The 20,627-nt window shown below is 41.7% G+C and overlaps 1 protein-coding gene and 1 long non-coding RNA gene across 2 annotated transcripts; both read right to left on the reverse strand.

Annotated features, from left to right (window-relative positions):
• Window positions 1–6,802, reverse strand: LOC121865745 (ras-related and estrogen-regulated growth inhibitor-like). The gene is made up of 4 exons (XM_042365294.1): window positions 6,048–6,802; window positions 3,570–3,700; window positions 2,226–2,400; window positions 1–1,753 (listed from the first exon to the last, which is right to left on the reverse strand). Exons 1-4 carry the CDS (start codon window positions 6,574–6,576, stop codon window positions 1,539–1,541), a joined length of 1,050 nt encoding a protein of 349 aa, XP_042221228.1. The 5' UTR covers window positions 6,577–6,802; the 3' UTR covers window positions 1–1,538.
• Window positions 6,803–7,093: 291 nt separating this feature from the next.
• Window positions 7,094–19,607, reverse strand: LOC121865752. Its single transcript, XR_006088810.1, has 2 exons — window positions 19,094–19,607; window positions 7,094–7,187 (listed from the first exon to the last, which is right to left on the reverse strand). It is a non-coding gene; the product is annotated as an uncharacterized LOC121865752 (long non-coding RNA).
• Window positions 19,608–20,627: the final 1,020 nt, after the last annotated feature.

The following is a 20,627-nucleotide window of genomic DNA, read 5'->3' on the forward strand; positions in this document are numbered from 1 at the left end:
TTTAACGTATATCTTTATTATCATTATTATAATTACATCAATTCATCTCTCAGAAAGACACTTTTATGGACTAAGAAAGACAACTTCAAGAAGAATATAGACATCTTGGGGGAAATAAAAGTCCGGAAACACGTGAAGTCAACTCATCTGGTAAACTAGTCCCCTGCTGTTATACAGATTATCCATACAATAGGTATTTACTGCTCCGTCGTCCCTCTGATAGATACCTGTTGTTTACGTGAGGTATATGACAACAGGGGACCAGTTTGCGGGAGGTGTAGGTCGACTCACACTCGTCATTAAAGAGTAAATGTTACGGTGGAAGCATAATGTGTGATTCCTTGGTCCATCCTTTAACAAACACAGAGAAACAAGAGAACATAGGTTGAATGCTACAGTCTGGTGGACACATTCCGCTTGGTTTAATCTATAATAAAGCATGTTCAATACAGTTACAGAGGGATGTTTTTTGTAATATGGTTACAGGAAGAGCAGCTTTAATATAGTTACAGGGAGAGTATTGATAATATAGGGAGTATCTTTATTATAGCTACATGGGAAGAACCTTTATTACAGGGAGAATACCAATAACTCCAGGGTGACTATCTGTACCGTAACTCCAGGGTGACTATCTGTACCGTAACTCAGGGTAATTATCTGAAACCGTAACTCAAGGGTGACTGTCTGTACCGTAACTCAAGGGTGACTATCTGTACCGTAACTCAAGGGTGAATATCTATCAAAGTTACAGGGAGAGATTCTTGATAATGTTTACAGGGCCAACATCTTCAATCACTATATGGCGGATCTAACCACATCAGCTCTCACCTAAGGAACCGACCTGCCCGTCCATTACGATACTATTGACCATCAACACTCAGGGGTTACTTTAACTTTTCTGTGTTAAAATGTAAGTGTTAACAAAATGGCTTACGGTAACACGATAATGATTTAATTAACCTGTACGTTTCTACGGTCTCGTCCAGCATGTATACGTAACACACACACACACAACACACACACACACACAACACACACACACACACAACACACACACAACACACACACACACAACACACACACACACAAACGAGAATATTCTGTCTACAAAGAGATACACCAAAGCCCAATACAGCAAAACACAGGGGGAGGGTTTTTATTATGCTGTAAACACCCCCAAAAATTATTGCCATTGTACATAAATACATCTTTCCGGGAACACTTGTTGTTGTTAAGACATGACAACGGGAAAAGGGGGGACGAGAATATCCGCGTCTCAGGTTCATGGGTGTTAAAAATGCCTTCTGTCCTGAGTAACATAGATATGGGTTTACATACAATAGAATCATCTTGTAACATTTTGTATATTGTAAAGTAAGGTCACTGTGGTTGAGGGTTTAAATTATTCTAATATTAGGTCACTGTTGAAGGTGATATATAATCTTTTTAATTCTAACGTTAGGTGACATTCACTAAGGGAGGTACACCTTGTAAATGTTAGACGTGTGATCATAATGACTACAGCTCAACCAGTTAAGTCATCGGGAGAACATCTTGTAGAAGCCCTCGATGACGGTCTTGGCTGAGGACCTCCGTCGACGGGACCAGCGTCGTCTCACCACGTCTCTGTGAAGCTCAGTGAAGGCCGCTTGGATGGCAGGGCCGCCGTCACATGCCGACGTCAAGAACAACGATGCTCCTAACTCTCCCGCCATCTCTGAGGCCTCATCTTCGCTCACTTCCGCTAGGTGGCCTGATGAGACAAGATCACATCGGAAAAGGCTCACAGTGTAACTCTTTTACCCAAACCCAAATTACGAGTCGGATCAAAAGGATACATACAGCAAAGACGCACAGGGAAATAAGAAATAAGTTTAGGGAGCAACAGACAAGAGGTACACTAAGCAACTTCATGACAGTAGACAGAGCACATCAGCACCCCATGTTGACTCACACACAACAACAGTTACTGTGTCAAAAGGTTGAGGCGTCAAGAGTAGATAATGGCACCACACCTCAGTAATTAACATATGAAGTGTACCTGTGTGATGGTCGTCTCATTGTCTTACCTTCAATTGTATTTTTATATTTTTCTAACCAATCTCTCAACCTGCCCCCACACACACTCCACATACAGATAGAACATCGTGGTGTGTGTGTGTGTAATATTTACATCATTTGATACTTTCCCCGAAGAAGATAATAAGCAGAAGAAAAACACAAACCCAGGTCAGTTTTGTTGGCGACGACGACACAGGAGAAGTTTGGCGTCTGTCTGGCGGCGGCAACAGCAGCGTGGATAGCGGCGAGAGTTGTGAAGCTGCGTCTGTCGGTCAAACTAAAAGCTAGGAGGAAACCGTCACCCCAGCGAGCATGAGCCTCACTCACACATCCCTCCTCCTGGGGAAGTAAATACAAGATAGAGAGAGAAATATACACGTTATTCTCTGGTCGTATCCCATCACAGGCACACCTTAGTTCATCCTGTCACTGAACAAACACAACACAACCATGCCCCCCCCCCTTCTTTTCCCTCCCCATAAAATACCTTTGCCCTTCCTCTTACATATAACTCTGACCTTCTCTCCCATTTCATCCCACAATACTCCTCTACATATTGCACAACTCTTCCATCATGCCGTAACACAGAAAACGTCTCTCTTTGTCTCCGTCTCTCTCTCTGTCTCTCTCTCTGTCTCTTCAGTTGTGAGACATTTCCAACCTCTTCTCTACTCCACACGTGAAGCTGGGTTGTGGTACTTGGTATAAGATAAATACCTCACATTCCTCCATTACTTAGGTCATTACTTTAAATATTTTGTCTTACTCCCGTGTTATATCCGCTGAGCTGTACGCCATAACTGTTTATATACTGTGTAAGTCAACGAGTCAGTTCTGATGGGAGTCTTGTCACCTTCCGCCTACTCATGTCTCAAGGCGGGAACTACACATTATAAACACAAACTGATATGTATACAAAAGCCTTTATTATTGAGAAAAGGTAAAATATATGTATACTTCATCTTCATTTAAGAGAACAGGCGATACTTAAACAGCAAGTGTGATATAATATACAAACTGATAAACAACAAAACCATGACTTACGTACCTGTCCAGACATAATTTACGTACCTGTTTGGCCGTGACTTACGTACCTGCCCAGCCATGACGTACGCACCTTCCCGGCTATGACTTACGTACCTGTCTAGACATGATTTACATACCTGTCTAGCCATGATTTACGTACCTGACCGGCCATGACCTACGTACCTGTCCAGCCATGACCTACGTACCTGTCCGGCCATGACCTACGTACCTGTCCGGCCATGACCTACGTACCTGTCCGGCCATGACCTACGTACCTGTCCGGCCATGACCTACGTACCTGTCCGGCCATGACCTACGTACCTGTCCGGCCATGACCTACGTACCTGTCCGGCCATGACCTACGTACCTGTCCGGCCATGACCTACGTACCTGTCCGGCCATGACCTTCGTACCTGTCCGGCCATGACCTACGTACCTGTCCGGCCATGACCTACGTACCTGTCCGGCCATGACCTACGTACCTGTCCGGCCGTGTCGTAGATGTGCATGACGGTCGGTTCGTCGTCCACTGTAGTGTGATGACGATAAGCAGCCTCCAACGTCGGGTCGTACTCCCAGATGAACCGTCCAGTCAACAGTCGTACTACCAGCGCTGTAACCATGACAACCAGTCAATAGTCGTACCACCAGCACTGTAACCATGACACCATGACAATCAGTCAATAGTCGTACCACCAGCGCTGTAACCATGACAACCAGTCAATAGTCGTACCACCAGAGCTGTAACCATGACAACCACTCTCGTCTACCACCAGCACTTTAAACCAGTCTGTTCGCCGCGTTAATAGAAAATAATATTTGTCTCGAAATTCTGTTGCTCGATAAATATTATAATATGTTTAGGTAACTGATATAGGCGTAAATAATGTGTTGTTGTTTTAAAGTCTGTTTGAACGAAAGAACAGCAATATCATCTTTGTTTCATTTCTTCATTCATTCTTGCTCTTAACAGTTGTGTTTGTGTAGATAGACTATTACTGATTAGTACATAAGACTAAGCAAAGGATAATAGTGAAAATAAACATCTCAGGGCTTTGTTGGCGTTCCATGGTCGTATTGTTTTGCTGTTTACCGGTGTATATATGCCCAGTCAGGGGGTATTTTTTCCCCGTATATCTGCTACACCGAGGATGTGCTTTGTATACCTGTATTGTCTATGATGAATCACTTTTAAGGTTAAATTGACGCCATATTGAATAACATAGTCAAATAAAGTATTCGAACTCATTTATTTATCGATTACCACCATTCAAAGTTCATTTTATTGTTTTTATTTGTGAAAATAATGAACTAAAGGAAATTTATTCTCTTTTCCCATTAATTTCACAATGGAATTAATTAAAATGAGCTTTTATTAGTGGAAATCGGTCAATAAATAAGAGAATATGGACGAAGTTTTGGATAAAGGCTCTAACAAAATTAAATCTCTCTTTGCATCCATCACTTAGGTCCTATTGGTCACAAACACCTAAAACTTTGCATGGAACTCTCACTAGAAATAAAGATTATTCTGCTTGAATATCAACTTCCTATTCCAAAAACTAATGATCAAACTACATGTAAATATATATTTTATGTTTTCTACTGTACACGTGAGGCGTTTGGCGGCATTTTTCCATACCTCACCACTGGGGATCTTTATTAACCACTGCATTTGATTTGAATGGTTGTGTCTGTTCCTCTGTTTATAAAAAATATCTCCAATATGCTTCCACCGTCATGGCAAGCCCAATAAAATTTATCTGAATCTACCGCCTAGACCTAGGTACGTTTTCTAATTTGGTAACATGAGAGAAAACGAAATTATCTTGTAATTTGATTAGTAACTAAAGCATTTGTCACCCTGTTGGTCCGAGCTTACTGATATGTATGCTGAGTGACGGGCCCTCTTTTGTTGACATGGCAGACGAGATATTTATATAGTAACGGCTCTAAACCTACTTTATAATAATATTAGAACAAAAATAAACTTTAAAATAGAAAATGGGTGGATATAGAGTCGGTTACTATATAAAAAAAAGTTGCCAGAAAAGTCACCTCTTAATTTGTAAAGTCAACAATACTGAATAAAACAGAACTAATTTGAACTTTATATCATTTACACAAGACACAAAATACCTGTGTGTTTTACCTGCCTCTCCACACACCTCAGCATCACCCCACCCCTTCAAACACCACTTGAGGCCCTGATGCTCTTCTCTCACTTAAACCCTTTGTTGTTTCCTGGATATCCATCACTCTTACGTCTAGTGCCTTCTTTACCTCTATCTTTCTATATCCTTCTTCGCCTTTACTGATTTATTCTATTATTATTCACAACTAATTTCTAAACTCACTTTCTCGATCTAATTCTCCGTTTTCTCTCATTACGTTCTGATTATGTTGTCTGTCCTTTACACACACACACACACACACACACACACACACACACACACACACACACACACACACACACACACACACACACACACACACACACAACACCTACAAAGTACAACGCAGGGTGACATCAATTATTCCAGACACAAAACATCTCGAGTACCCTAGATGACTGTGGACCCTTGAGACCAAAGACATTATGAATCCCATCAAGACATTAAAAATATCCTGAATGGTAGACGTTAACTCAGATTAATTCATCATGATCCCAAGCACAAACAGTCATTGTTTCAAGGTAGTCGCGTCGTGTTTCAGAACGACTATAAAGAAATTTCATAACTTCTTCATCACGTTAAGAGTGGTAGACCTATGAAACTCTGGAAGCAAGAACAGTAATCACGGTCACCATTCTTCTCCCCCTTAATTGTGACGTTCATAGGAGTAAATTAAGTGAATATTATAATTACTCTCGTGGGGATAATTAAAAGTAAATAATTAGTGAAGGAATTTAGAAGACTTCCAAAAGACTTCATATAAAACTGAAAGACAAAGTCACACACCAGATTTGCCGACGGCTGGAGCTCCTAGGACAACAAGTCTCGAGTCAGTGGTGGTAGAGTTCTTCTTATGTCCGGCTGACGAGGTGAAACCAGTAGGGCCGGACCACGGAGACAAGTGCGTGGCGGTGGTGGTGCTGCTGCTGGTGCTGGTGGTGGTGGTGGTAGTAGGAGTGCGATTGGTGGTAGTGGTGGGAGTTGGAGTACGGTTGTTACTGGGAGTGTTGGTGGTGGTGATGATGGGTCGGGTTATGGTGGTGATGGGAGTGCGGTTGTTGTTTGGTGATGGAGAAGGGGAGGTGGAGATTGTTGTAGTGGTGTTGAAGGAGGATGGTGTTGTGGTGGCAGAGGGAGGTAAGGCAAGGCGAGGGATGGTAGTAGTGGTAGAGCTGCAGTTTATCATTGGGGAAGTGACAGTAGCCTTCTTGTTAACTGTGGTTGTTGTTGCTGTGGTAGTGGAGGCGAGAGTAGCTTCCTTGCTCACTGTAGTTGTTGTGGCTGTGACTGTGGTTGTAGTAGTAGATGTAGCCATGGTAGTGGAGATAGCCGTACCGGTAGATCTAGTTGCACTTGTAGCGGAACAACCACTGGTGGCAGAAGTGTAAATGGCATTGTAGGAGGTGGCCACAATACTACAGCGGTGAGGTAGAAGCTTCAGGTGTAGTGGCTGGGTGGCTGGTGAGGGTGGTGGTGGTGCTGGAAGGGTGGCAGTGGTAGTGGGTGGTAGTGGTGCTAGGAATGGTGGCAGTGGTAGTGAGTGGTAATGGTGCTAGGAAGGGGAGGTGAGGGTGGTGGTAGTGCTGGAAGGGTGGCAGTGGTAGTGGTGGTGGTGGTGCTAGGGGGTGGCAGGTAGTGAGTGGTGGTGGTGCTAGGGAAGGGTAGTGGGTGGTGGTGGTGCTAGGAAGGGTGGCAGGTAGTGGGTGGTGTGGTAGTGGGTGGTGGTGCTAGGAAGGGTGGCAGTGGTAGTGGGTGGTGGTGCTAGGAAGGGTGGCAGTGGTAGTGGGTGGTGGTGCTAGGAAGGGTGGCAGTGGTAGTGGGTGGTGGTGCTAGGAAGGGTGGCAGTGGTAGTGGGTGGTGAGGGTGGTAGTGCGTGGATATATATATGCCTTCCAATTGGTCGTCTGCTCCTCTATCCTCCGTGTCCTGAGGACAAAACAAAACACCATCACTTAACTCCTCTTGGATCTGTGATTCACTTCATCTAATATTTACATGATGCCAAAAAAAACAGACTAAGAGGCATTTTTTCACAATATTTCATCAAATTTATGTAAATATATTAAGAAATTAGACACCACAAAGAAAGATTTACATGTTTTTGGTTAAAGAAGAATTTGAAATATTACATGAAGATTATTTCAGATGAGTCTATGTCAGGGTAACGAATAATCCCACAAAGAGTAAAATAATTGAAACAGGAAGTGTGATCGACAAGGCTGGCAGAGTGGTCAGCCTTGCATCTCTACACATGACAGCTTGATCTTGTACCTCCAGAAAAAACTGAAACAAACCCGAGAAGGTCATTGAGGAAAATCATTCAAGAAACAGGAACTGAATCCCATGGTAGGTGGAAAAACTCATCAATAACAAACTCTGGCCTTTAGCGGCGAGTCAAGAGGAAGAACTTTATGGAAATGACCCCAGAGAGTGACGGACCACAAGATGATATAATCTACAGTGAAGGAACATTTAAGAGGGTTAAAGGAAGAAGAGCCCTCGGTACTGAACAGAGCACGACTGTGATCACTACAAGACGAGGCTCCCACACGTTCCTCCCTCACTGTGTTGTAACTAACAGGATGAAACACTGCAGTTGTGATGGAAGGGAGGTGATCGTCGGTGCAATTCGCCTCCTTGTACAGAGAACTTACTTAAAATGGATGTTTTCTCTTGTGGACAGATCGAGAGTGTATTTTACAGTTCACAATTATTAAACATTAACTACCGGAAGTGTGCTGCAGTAATTCAACAAAACCTAAACAACATTAAAACCTTTTGTTAAGGAAGTGATACAATGAAGGGCAGCTCCAATATCTGACAGAATACAAAAATGTGTAACCTACCTACAAGGTCCATCTTGTATTTCACACACACACACACACACCTGTAGTACAATTACAGTGAGGTATATCGTTACAGAATACAGTATCGTCACTGAAAATTCACAATAAACAAGCCACAAGCTGTATAACCCCCAGCAGTGTTACCATACGTCACCAATAGTTACAGGTGTATATGCGTAATGATGGAATAGAAATAGCAAAAGTTTATGGTCTAATGTACAGTTATCAGAAATGAGAGAGCGTTTGTTTGGACGTCAGCCACACGAAGACTTGAGTGAGGTGGGAAGGGGTGTGGGTAGCGGTGGTACAGTACATACAAGAGCTGTAGCCAAAGTGTATCGTCTTGGCTGGTACAGTTGATGTGGGTAGTGACTGTGAGGAACCTAGCGAGGGATAACCGAGCTCCTGACTTGTAGTTCCTGGTAGCCGAATGAGGTAGTTTGATAAGAGTAGTTACATCGTTCTGAAAATCTAAGTTATACAAGAATTTCATAACAAAGGAATTACAGAAGAACTTTAATTGTAGAGTGTAGAAAAGGGAAGGAGAGTTTGAAAGGTGGGTCGTGAATAAGGCACCAGTCAAGACTATCGTTCTGTAAGATGTGAATTAAGGACAAGTGTGAGTGTATCAGATCGGAGACACGAAGAAAGTTATGTAGATTCAGACCAGGACAAAGTGAAGGCGTCAAATGAATTATTTTCCTCGGTGTTTACAGGACAGTACAGGGTGTCTATAAATGAATACCCTAAACACAGTGGTAGACCATGCGATAATCAGGGTAATCATTTATGGACACCCTGTATGTTAATTAACTCAAATAAAAACAATAGTTAACAACATGGGAGTTAATTAGGTGATTTTTGTGCAGTCTAGCAATAAAGGAATTTCTGTCGTTAACACATAAAATAAACAAATTACATCAGGGATAATGACGCAGCGAAGAACCAACGGCTGATATTAAACTGTACACTCCTTCCCGCCGTTAGGATAGGTTAAGTAAACAGAAAATTCGGATACATTACATTACGTGTTTGGGCAGAGATAACTACAATAATACACTGCACAACAAAATGGATGTCACCAAAAAAGAATGCCATCTTGGTCATAAACTATGGATTGTGACACAGCGGGAAGAGTTGTTTACGAAGTGTGATCAGAAAAGTCCATCAGGGAGTCGACGAGAAAAAGTAACATGAGAAGGAGGAAGAAGTAGGCTGGGATATGTAAGTGTTTTAAATGATATATCTTTTCATATTTAATTATCTTTGCTTTACTTATTCTTGCTTAAAGTACTCGGTGTCAATACGGTTCTGTGGGATAATTTTATTTCCTTATACAGTAATTAATAAAATGATTTTTTACACTTGGGTGATTTAATTTTTTATCTATAAGTTTAGCGATATGTTAGCTACATTTGAGCGCGAGTCTAGCGATAAATACAAAAATGAGTAACCAGCTTTTGAGGAAGAGCAGGTCGGTAAACAGTCACTCACAAACTATCTATACACAATTGTGTTGAGAAAATATGACACAACGGACGAAGGATTTTGGCAACATTACCGTGACAACAGGAGTCGCAGTGTTCATTCTGGAATTCATCGCTCATCCCAAGGGCAGATAGCTTTTTGAGTCACTGCACATTACTGAAGTATATTATATACAGAGCTCTCAGAATAGTGTATCAAAAGTAAATTATCTAAGTTCAAGGTTCAAAAATATAGTTTACATCCTGGAGTATTAAGAGAAATGTATAACAAACACTCAGAAATATGCAAGAACAAAAGAACAACAATGACTGGAAATAAGCACGAAATCGGTGGGTGTACCCGTGACAAGCGGTGTGCGGCAAGGCAGTGTGCTGGAACTGATGTTGTTTGTATGTTTCATGAATAATATGCCATATGATATTCACTTCCAAGCAAATGTTTTCTGATGTTGTCATGTTATTCAAAGAAAGTGAAAATCTAACAGACCGTGAAGTATAACTGGGTGATCTCTCTCGGACTCAGGAATGGTCACAAGGAATGGTGATGAGTTAATGATGTGAACCGCAGGAAGATGAACCATGGTTGTGCTAATAGTAAGGCAGCATACTGGCACTGCTGTACATGTCCTAAGTTAAAGAAGATAATTTTTTAAACTGGAATAAACCTGAGATGTATCTAGATGTTTATTCCTACAAATAGTTCGGGGATTGTTGTGAGCAGCAAACGAATCTTGCTATCAAACCGGTAGAATTAATACGAAAATTGTGTAAAGACTTATATGATCGGTCTGTAAGTAGGTTTAAGTGTAGTGCTTAGTCAACAGAATATACCAAACACACATAAGTTGTTGCCGACACTCACTCACCTCACAAAAGACGACCAAAACGTTTACTACAGTCTATATTGCAATGCAGAAAGACAAGGGGCTATTTAGCAGAAGATTATGAGCACCTGGGGGATATTCTTCAATCAAATGTACATATTTGGAGTTAGCGGTTGATTGGCAGCCTCACTAGAAGTTATAGCCACAAAGCGGCACTCTATACAGAAAAAGTGTCAGTGCTAACCTAACCTAACCTAGCCTAGCCAAACCTAACCTAACCAAACCTAAATTCTTTGGAATAAGAGTTGTGAGCTCTTAGAATAATTTGCCAAGTGTTAGCCCATGTAAGACCAGAACTGAACTGACCAACACCATATTCAGGTACATTCAAGAGTCCGTACATTCCCAGTACTTGCCAACAGTGTGTAACAGAGAACCAGTACATGACCAGTACTTGCCAACAGTGTGTAACAGAGAACCAGTACATGACCAGTACTTGCCAACAGTGTGTAACTCTCTAACAGTGTGTAACAGAGTCAGTACATGACCTGTACTTGCCAACAGTGTGTGTAACAGAGCCAGTACATGACCAGTACTTGCCAACAGTGTGTAACTCTCCAACAGTGTGTAACAGAGCCAATACATGACCAGTACTTGGCAGTAATGTGCAGCAGAAACAGACTGACCACCGGACCGATTGAAAAGTGGCGATGAACCTACAGTAAAATGAAAGAAGAGTGTAAGGATACTCGGAGTGTAGGTAACTGTACACTGGGTGTGGGAATGGTGAGAGGTGTAGAATGTAGCAGTAGGTGTTAGGTACACTCCTTGTGGGTAACCAGCAAGAAATAACACCACCAGTGAGGGTGTGTGTGTGGTTAATCCAACACCATGTGATGTCTCGGTGAATGTGTCATACTTCCGACACATTATGTGATGCCTCGGTGATGTTGATATACATATAATTAGAACATCATCACAACACCACCGCCACACAACATCCACACTACCGCCACACCCACATAAGACAACATTCACACCACCGCCACACCCACACAAACATCTACACTACCGCCACACCACCACAACATCCACACCACCGCCACAATATCCACACCACCACCACACCACCACAACACCACCACACCCAACATCCACACCACCGCCACAACATCCACACCACCACAACATCCACACATTCCCCTATACCCTGTGATTTACTCATAAACATTATTATTCCACAAACCAACCATCCACTTAACCTAACCAACCATCCACTTTTAATTTTTTCCCACAATTTAGTGAACGATAACCAGGGCAAGACGGTGGCTGGAAGGGACTACAGAACACCATCCTCAGCGAACACCATCCTCAGCGAACACCAAGCTCAGCGAACACCAAGCTCAGCGAACACCATCCTCAGCGAACACCAAGCTCAGCGAACACCATCCTCAGCGAACACCATAATAGAGTAAGCCATCCTCCCTTCCCTCCCCCATCTCCTTCCCTGCCTCCCCCCTTCCCGACGACGCAATCAACCTGAACTGACAATTAAACCTGTGGCTTATGAGTTGAGAATCAGTAACCCGTCTTGCTTAAGTAAATTAGGTCTTGTTGATTGTTTGTAATGGTAGTTTATGTTTATGTTGATTGTATTATCTTGAATACATTTAGTTTCGATTTTATTTATCTTTTCAAATCATAATTCAATATTCTTGTTTTTATTATTATATTAAACTTTTCAAAGTCTATTAAATTTATTCAGAAAAGAAAATTACTTAATTGACGTGAGACCACACACACACATACATACATACACACACACACACATTAGCAGCACGTACTGTACACACATGTTAGTTGGACGTACACACATGTTAGTTGGACGTACACACATGTTAGTTGGACGTACACACAAGTCAGCAGGATGTACACACACAGGTCAGCAAAACATACACAGATATAAGCAGGACGCACACATAGGTTAGCAGGACGTCAGCTGGGTTGAGGGCTGACGATCACAGGTCGCCCTTAACGTGTGAATATTGTAGGCTGGTGGGAGACGGCTTGACCTCTCTCTCTCTCTCTCTCACACACACACACACACACACACACACTTCATAATAAACGTATTAAATTCAATTATATGTTAGAGTCATATAAACAAAAGGTAATCCCTAATCGACAAAAACATCAACTGTTTTTTTTAAAGATTATTCAGTAATTACTCCTATTTAGCGATTATCCTAACGATGATAAAACTGAAACCAAATACCAATAAACCCACAATGAAATAAACCAACATAAAGGTTAAACTACAATATAATGAGGGAAAACAAAACAATAATTTCACATTCATAAGATTACGTTTTCTTTAATATATCGTTAAAAATTAGTTACGACAGAAAGATAACTGAAATGGCGTCAAAGCACTATCACCAGTATCACCACATTGTAACACATTTCACTACTAGTATCATCATCACCACCAAGGTAAACTAAATCTCCTTATGGTTGCTTTAGTGAACCCTGGGCCTGACTTTCCTCACTGACTTAGCGGAGACAGTTTTTTCCGGTTGTGAATTGGGTTTTTTTTCTCGATTGGCTAGATTGGCTCTCCTCTGTTGATTGGCTAGATCTCAAGCTCTCCTCTGTTGATTGGCTAGATCTCAAACTCTTTGTTGATTGGCTAGAACTCAAGCTCTCCTCTGTTGATTGGCTAGATCTCAAACTCTCCTCTGTTGACTGGCTAGATCTCAAACTCTTTGTTGATTGGCTAGAACTCAAGCTCTCCTCTGTTGATTGGTTAGATCTCAAACTCTTTGTTGATTGGCTAGATCTCAAACTCTTTGTTGATTGGCTAGATCTCAAGCTCTCCTCGAGAGTGTTGATTGGCTAAACCTCATGGTCTCCGAGAGTGATTCTTTGAACCGTAAAATCTTTGATGCCTGATTTAATTAAGTTCCCTGATGCAGCGTAATTAATAATATTTAATCAAATATCGAAAACGTGGTTGTTCTTGTGTTTTGGGCTCCAATTAGTAGAGTATATACCACGAGAACTGTTCCTCAAGTGGTTTAATTTGACTGGTAAAGATAACAAACATAACTATAAGTAGGAAATAAATTAGGACGTACATTAATAATTAAATAAATAAATAAAAGCACACGGCAAACAACTCGATGAAGCTTCGTGAAGAACAATGTTTTTCGTTACTTGGAGACGAAACAGCGTCTCTTACTGACTCACTTGTGGGACATCACGAAAGTTGAGGCCAAAATAACACTGAAAGACTCCCGAGCAAACGAAACCAAATAAAAACGGGATTACAGTACTTGAAGATTCGCTCCCGTCTTGCCGCTTATTTCACCTGAGGATTAACCACCTTGACGGCAACCTAATCCAATCAGGTAATCCAAAGCACAGAGAAGCCGACTAAATTCCGTTGTTTTACACCGGACTGGCACAAATCAATAGCTCCCAACCTACACACAACGGCGGCACAAAAATAAACAGGTCTTCGCCAGCGGCTGTAAAGAACAAGGGTGTTGGGGTACACACGGCACCCATGGTAACGAAACTTGAGTGGAAGCCCGTCTGGCAGAACTAGTTTGGCGGGGACAACATGACGCCATACACTCAGACGTTTCCAGCTCGACTGACCACCCACCTGAAACACGAGAGCTTGCCGGGTCTTCTACGAGCAAGTCCCCAGTACACCCCATAATGTTTACAAGTGAGATACAGATAACACTTTATATAGTGTTTGTATATCAGGGACATTTAAGTACACTTTATATAGAGATAACTATGTACACTTAAAATATACAGTTCATGTATAAGGACCAAGGTGAAATACACCTTGTCAACTAGAAAGACACATATGGTGATTTTGGAATGTCTATATAATTTATTTTAATGCAATTACAAGACTAGCGAGGTCATCCTAAAACTGTATCTTGCGCATGGGAAACTTCACTTGGATTACGTAGTTCAATTCTGGTCACCGTATTACAGAATGGATATATAGAATCCTTGGAAAGAATTCAGAGGAGAATGACAAGACTAATCCCGGGCATTAGGAACCTTGAGTACAGGGACAGGTTAAAGCTTCTTAATTTGCACTCCCTCGAGAGACATAGAGTGAGGGGCGACATGATAGAGTTGTATACATGGGAGTCAGGGCTAAACAAAGGGGACATTACAAAGGTACTCAAACTATCCAACCAGGAGCGAACTCGTAACAATGGTCTTAAATTAGACAAATTTAGATTTAGGCGCGAAATAGGTAAACATTGGTTTGGAAATAGAGTAGTGGACGAGTGGAACAAGTTGTAGTGATGGGTTGTCAGACCACAGCTTACATCTCAGAAACGCCAGTCTTGACCCGACATTAGGGGGTCAAGTGTAGGATAACTCTCACGGTTGACCAAGGTTTATAAATCAGCCAGGCTCCCCTCCCATGTGACATGTCACCACAACAAACATGTAAGAAGGCACCAGCCGACTCTCTCCCAATATACAATAACCTACATCGCAGAGAGAGTCCAGACCTGACCTCACATTAGCCAGGTCAAATGTAACCCTCGGAGCCCAACTCAAGGGGCCACAAATCAACCAGGGCCTCTCATGTCACACGGCCCCACCTGATGACTTCTCCAGAAAATACAACTTATAGTCTCTGACAACGTCCAGACCTGACCCTACATTAGCGAGGGCAAATGTAAGGAGACCCTTCGCCGCCGCCCCCCCGATCAGCTCAACCTGACGGCTCGCCTCCCAATATATAGGACGTGCTAGTCCTCCCTCGAGAATTCGCAGACAGGGAGTGAGACAGAGAGACACACAGGGATCGGAGGAGGAGGTCCACCACAGCCGAGTCCTGCTCGAGAGAAGTCAGGGGCCGGAGGCAAGCCGCCTCCGGTCGCCTCCGGTCAGGACCGAGACTTCCCTCCGGCGCCCAGCTAAGCAGTCTCCCATAGAGACAACCCAGGACCACCTGCTAGGCCTCCCCTAGGTCACGTGAGTGTTTGTCAAAGCTTTCCATGGGATGAGTTACTTATGTGGGAAGTGTATTCATTTCATGTCCGTGTCCGAGAATCAGTGTCTAGTAACGTAAATATAATGTCCTAGTAACTTCAATAGAAGGTGTTATTAATGTGTCCATGTCATGTTCGTAATTAATAAAGAGTTGTAACGAAGCGGTGTTTGAGAAGTCGCCCTTAAGACGTAATAGATGTGTATTGATGTAGAAGATACGATAAGTGTAAATAACTATCACGGCCACGCTACCAAAATCTTCCTCTCTTTTACTCTCTTACTAAATATTCTACCTATATATATAAATATTCTTCTTGCAAGATTTGTTTTGTTATAAAGTTACCAAATATCATCATTAACTCGAATACGCTGGATAGCTTCAAACATAGGTTGGATGGATATATGAGCGATAGGGGTTGGGTGTAATATGGGACTGCCCAGTGTGGCCCGCTGCAGTTTCCTTCATTTTTATGTTCTTATGTAAATGCAAATTCCCAAATTGTGACTTTCATCAATTAATAAAAAAAAAATCATCACTAGTTAGATTTTACTATCTTTAACTGTCCAAGGATGAGTGAGCAGCCAAACCATATCTGACAAGTATTTCAGTAACTACAGCAAATATAACGATCAAATACAAATAATATTTTAATGCACATTTTTCGAAATTCTCAATTACATTTACGGGATATAACTATTTAAATTCAAATACAAAAACGTATTTCACCCCATCCACGACACACACACACACACACACACACACACACACACACACACACACACACACAGCAATTCTATTAATAACCTGTTTATTGTTATTATTATACACATATTTACTGTAATATTCAAGGAAACAACAACAAGAAATAAGAAAGAAAAGGAAGACGAAAAGTTTAAGTTTTCCGGTAACATGAAACAAGAAAAGTTACCTCATATCTATTAACCATTTCCTAGTGGTTTACGGTTCAATAAATCACAAGAGTTTACTAAATCTCCACTTGGGAAAATATACAGAAGCCTGGGTGGGTGGGTGGGTGGGTGGGTGGGTGGGTCAGGGTGGGTGGGTGGGTCATGGGGAGTGGGTAGGTTTGTGAGTTTGTCTGTATGTACACATGTATGTAACTGGAATACGTGAGTACTTAAGTGTAGTATGTAAGTAATGATTTCTAAGTGTAACTATGGTGTTTAAGTAGGAAAGTGTGTGATGTGTACTTATGTAGATGTGGGGAATAAAGTGGTAATGTGTATTGTAAAGTGTTAGTAAGTCTTAAGTTTTGTAAGTGTATGTTAGCATTGTGTAAGTAAATGTTGTGTAAGTATTATGAGTGTAAATTTATGTAAGTGTAGTGTGTAAGTGAGGTGTATGTGTGCTGTGCGTAAATGTGGTGCGTATATATAAGTGTGGCGTACGTATTGAAGTGTCTGAATACTTATAATGTGATTGTTATGTAGTGTGAGCTCAGTAAGTACCAGAACAAGTACCTTAAGTGAATAATTAAAAACGAAAGAAGAAATATACACATGGAAGAGAGAGAGAGAGAGAGAGAGAGAGAGAGAGAGAGAGAGAGAGAGAGAGAGAGAGAGAGATGCATGAATAATAAAATGGTTTAGACAAGAGAGGTTACGAGCGAGTCAGTTTAACAGCGATGGTTTGAAACAGATTTGGTGACGCGAGAAAATGGTCTTTCCTTATCAATATGTGTGGTCGAGGTGACTTATTTCTGGCTAAGATATATCGTAGATAAAAAAGAAAGGTGGAAGAAATTGTCAACAGAAAGAATACTGAATATGATTCTGCTTGAACGCGAAATAAAGTTTACCGCGAAAGTAACTTGTTTACATCATCGTGAAAGGAAGCGAATGGAAGATAACAACAAACAAATGAAGAAATAATGATATACACCTTAAAAATAAAGTAAATATAGATAACAGTTCATAAATTTAGACAAAGTCAAGGATGTGTGGAGTGCATATATGAGACCTTGGCAGTGAACTATGGCAGAGTGCGCCAGTGTTTGTTGATATGCGCGCGCAACCCAATAGTCCAGATGTAAACAAACATGACTCAGCTATCCGGACCAAGGTGGAAATTTCTTTGACATTTTTTTTGAGGGGGTGGGGGCATCAAAACAAGGATGATAATAAATTAAATTATTCTAGTGAAATGCTGTCGAGATATATAATTATAATGTTTTAAACCACACTATCTATCTCTCTGTCTTTGACCCTATACCTCTCTCTCCCTTTAAAACTTCAATAAAAATGAAACAAACGTAAAATCAGACAATAAGGGGTTTTAGAATTTACTCTCAGTGCTTATTAGTATACAAGAATTTGCTCTCCTACGTCAGCTTATTTTTAAAACGTATCTCTGAGAGGCAGCTAAGCTTACTGAAGAGCTTTGTTGCAACTACACTCCTCACCCCTTCTCTCACTGGCTCACGTAAGAGGAGGAACAAGATTACCCCACACCCTCCCCCCGTTCCTCTCTCCACTCCTGGCTTAGGACTCAAACAAGGCGGCCATAACAAGTTCGTTCCTGGTGTCTAGAGAGTTACTTATGACTGTCTCACTGTTTTCAAGTCATCCATGAGGGAGATGAGGAGGAGGAGGAGGAGGTGGAAGAGGAGGAGAGGGAGGAAGGGGAAGAGAGGGAGGAAGGGGAAGAGAGGAGGGATAAGGGTAGTGTTGAGAGAGATGTTTTTAAGTAGGTGGCCGTGAGTCTTATGTTTATGAGTAGGTGATTGTACCTACGTGTCTGCGGTGTTTGTGAGTACGTGCTTGTTTGTGAGTAGGTGGCTATGAGTAGATGTTTGTGAGTGAAGGACAATGGGTTGGTAGTTTTAAGTAAGAATACAGGTGAGTGGTTCATGGGTGACTGATTAACTGACTGTGAGTAGGTGGCCGAGTAACTGACTGGGAGTAGGTGGCCGAGTAACTGACTGGGAGTAGGTGGCCGAGTAACTGACTGGGAGTAGGTGGCCGAGTAACTGACTGGGAGTAGGTGACCGAGTAACTGAGTAGGTGGCCAAGTGGAAAAATCCTAAGAATTTAGTATCGTGCTTCATTACTTTTTTTTTATTAATGACATACAATGAGAAAATAAAAATATCTCCCCAGCTCTGGCCGAAGTATAATGAAACCTGACTACCCAACACAGGTCTACCAACTGCTTATGGGCTCCACGTAAGTATCAAATGGCTCAACCGTTGTGTGGTGTATTCGTTAAAAAAAAAAACTAATAATTTGTAACTTGTGGGAAACGTTTTATTATGAAATTCTCCCTAAGTTCACTCTCAAGTTCACACACACACACATATACAGGTAAACAATAACAGTAAACATATAAACATATAAAAAATCCCCATTAAGAGAATCGGCAATAAATGTTCCAACAAATGACAGTCGCATCAAAGCAATCGGTAAATATCAATCCTCCTGTGGCATTCTCCAAAAAAAAACTAATAATTTCTTACACGAGACTTTCTTAGTTAATGGTCAGAGTTCACATTATATGTATATATATATATCATTTCATTATTTACTTTGTACATAGACTAATCACAAAGGACAAATAACAATATACAGTTAACACAGATGTAATGTACGTATAGAAGAGATTAAAGCACAGTTACCGGTTAATATTGGCGCTGTGAGCTTATAACTGAGACACAGGCGCAGTACTAGATTGTCAGTTATAGTATTGAAGGTATTTAATAGTTTATGAGGTATATATCCACTGGGAGAGCTGACTACTTGTCCCGTCCACTCACTACAGCGGCACCTGATACACTGACTGAACGTTAAGTTGTCAAAACCCTTCCGGCAGTAACTTCACATGGCTCCCCTCTGCCAGACGTAAAAGGTCTTTCTCCTATATCGGTAATGACAACTGCTAAAGGGGGTAAGGGGTGATAAGGGGGTGGTAAGGGGAAAGGAAATGGTGGGGGAGAAGGAGTGGCAAGGGGAAAGGAAATGGTGAGGGATAAGGAGTGGTGAGGGATATAGGATGGTGAGGGGAAAGGAATGGTGTGGGATAAGGGGTGGTGAGGTATAAGGGATGGTGAAGGATACGGGATGGTGAGGGGAAAGGAAATGGTGGGGGATAAGGGGTGATGAGGGATAAGGGGTGGTGAAGGGAAAGGAATGGTGAGGGATAAAGGGTGGTGAGGGGAAAGGAATGGTGAGGGATAAATGGTGAGGGGAAAGGAAGGGGATAAAGGGAAATGGTGGGGGATAAGGGGTGATGAGGGATAAGGGGTGGTGAAGGGAAAGGAATGGTGAGGGATAAAGGGTGGTGAGGGGAAAGGAATGGTGAGGGATAAAGGGTGGTGAGGGGAAAGGAATTGTGAGGGATAAGGGGTGGTGAGGGATAGGAGATGGTGAGGAGGATAAGGGATAAGGTTAGGTTAGGTGGGTAACAACAGAGGAAACACTAGACGTATGAGTATACTGGTGAGGTGATGAGATAACTGGCCAGCAGGAACAGAGCCTGATAAGATAAATTAGTTGTCAAGAGCACTTTTAAATGTTCAAGGTGAGATGTCCCTCCTTGCTACCCACAGCATTGAGGAAAGACAAAGTTGACAAGTGAAAACAAGGAGTGAATAATCTAAGGGTTGAAATACGTGTAGCAAGTAAGGAACACATACAAAATGTGTACGTGACAGACAAATTTAAGTAATGGAAGAGATAAGAAGATTATCATGTAAACTAAGTAATTTATTAACATTTATATTAAGTATTGATTAATATAGTTAATTAAGTACATTAAATAACACAAATAAAACAAAATATGCAGTTAACAAAACACACCAGAATATTACGCAGTTATTCTTACTTTAAACATTATATTCACCTACTATAGACAACACAAAAACCTGATAGAAGTGGCAGCTCAGGTAGCAAGTCTAGGTTGTGATGGCCAACCACAAGGAACCAGGGATTTACGCCGTCGTCCACTACCGGCAAACGATCACAACACCACCAGCAGTAGTCCTTAATATAATCAGTCGTCCACAACCCGGGAGAAGAGGAACATCGTCAGTCGCAGAGAAGAGACTCACCAGGCAGACACGCTTGCCTCGATACCTCGGTCTCATAGTCGGATGGGAAACTGGTTGTGAATCGGTACTCACTGGGGTCGAGTACAGTAGCTTCGTGAAGCAG

Source organism: Homarus americanus, unplaced genomic scaffold (assembly GCF_018991925.1).
Source record: "Homarus americanus isolate GMGI-L3 unplaced genomic scaffold, GMGI_Hamer_2.0 scaffold44651, whole genome shotgun sequence".
Lineage (NCBI taxonomy): Eukaryota > Metazoa > Arthropoda > Malacostraca > Decapoda > Nephropidae > Homarus > Homarus americanus.

Bases quoted from the DNA above. Each gene is read 5' to 3' on its own strand.
- LOC121865745 (XM_042365294.1), bottom strand. From the start codon at position 6,576: ATGGCTACATCTACTACTACAACCACAGTCACAGCCACAACAACTACA. The intron at 2,401-3,569 runs GTACGTAGGTCA...TTACTTCCCCAG, and splicing joins TCTACGACACGGCCGGACAG to GAGGAGGGATGTGTGAGTGA. The intron at 1,754-2,225 runs GTTTGTGTTTTT...TTGTCTCATCAG, and splicing joins CGCCAACAAAACTGACCTGG to GCCACCTAGCGGAAGTGAGC.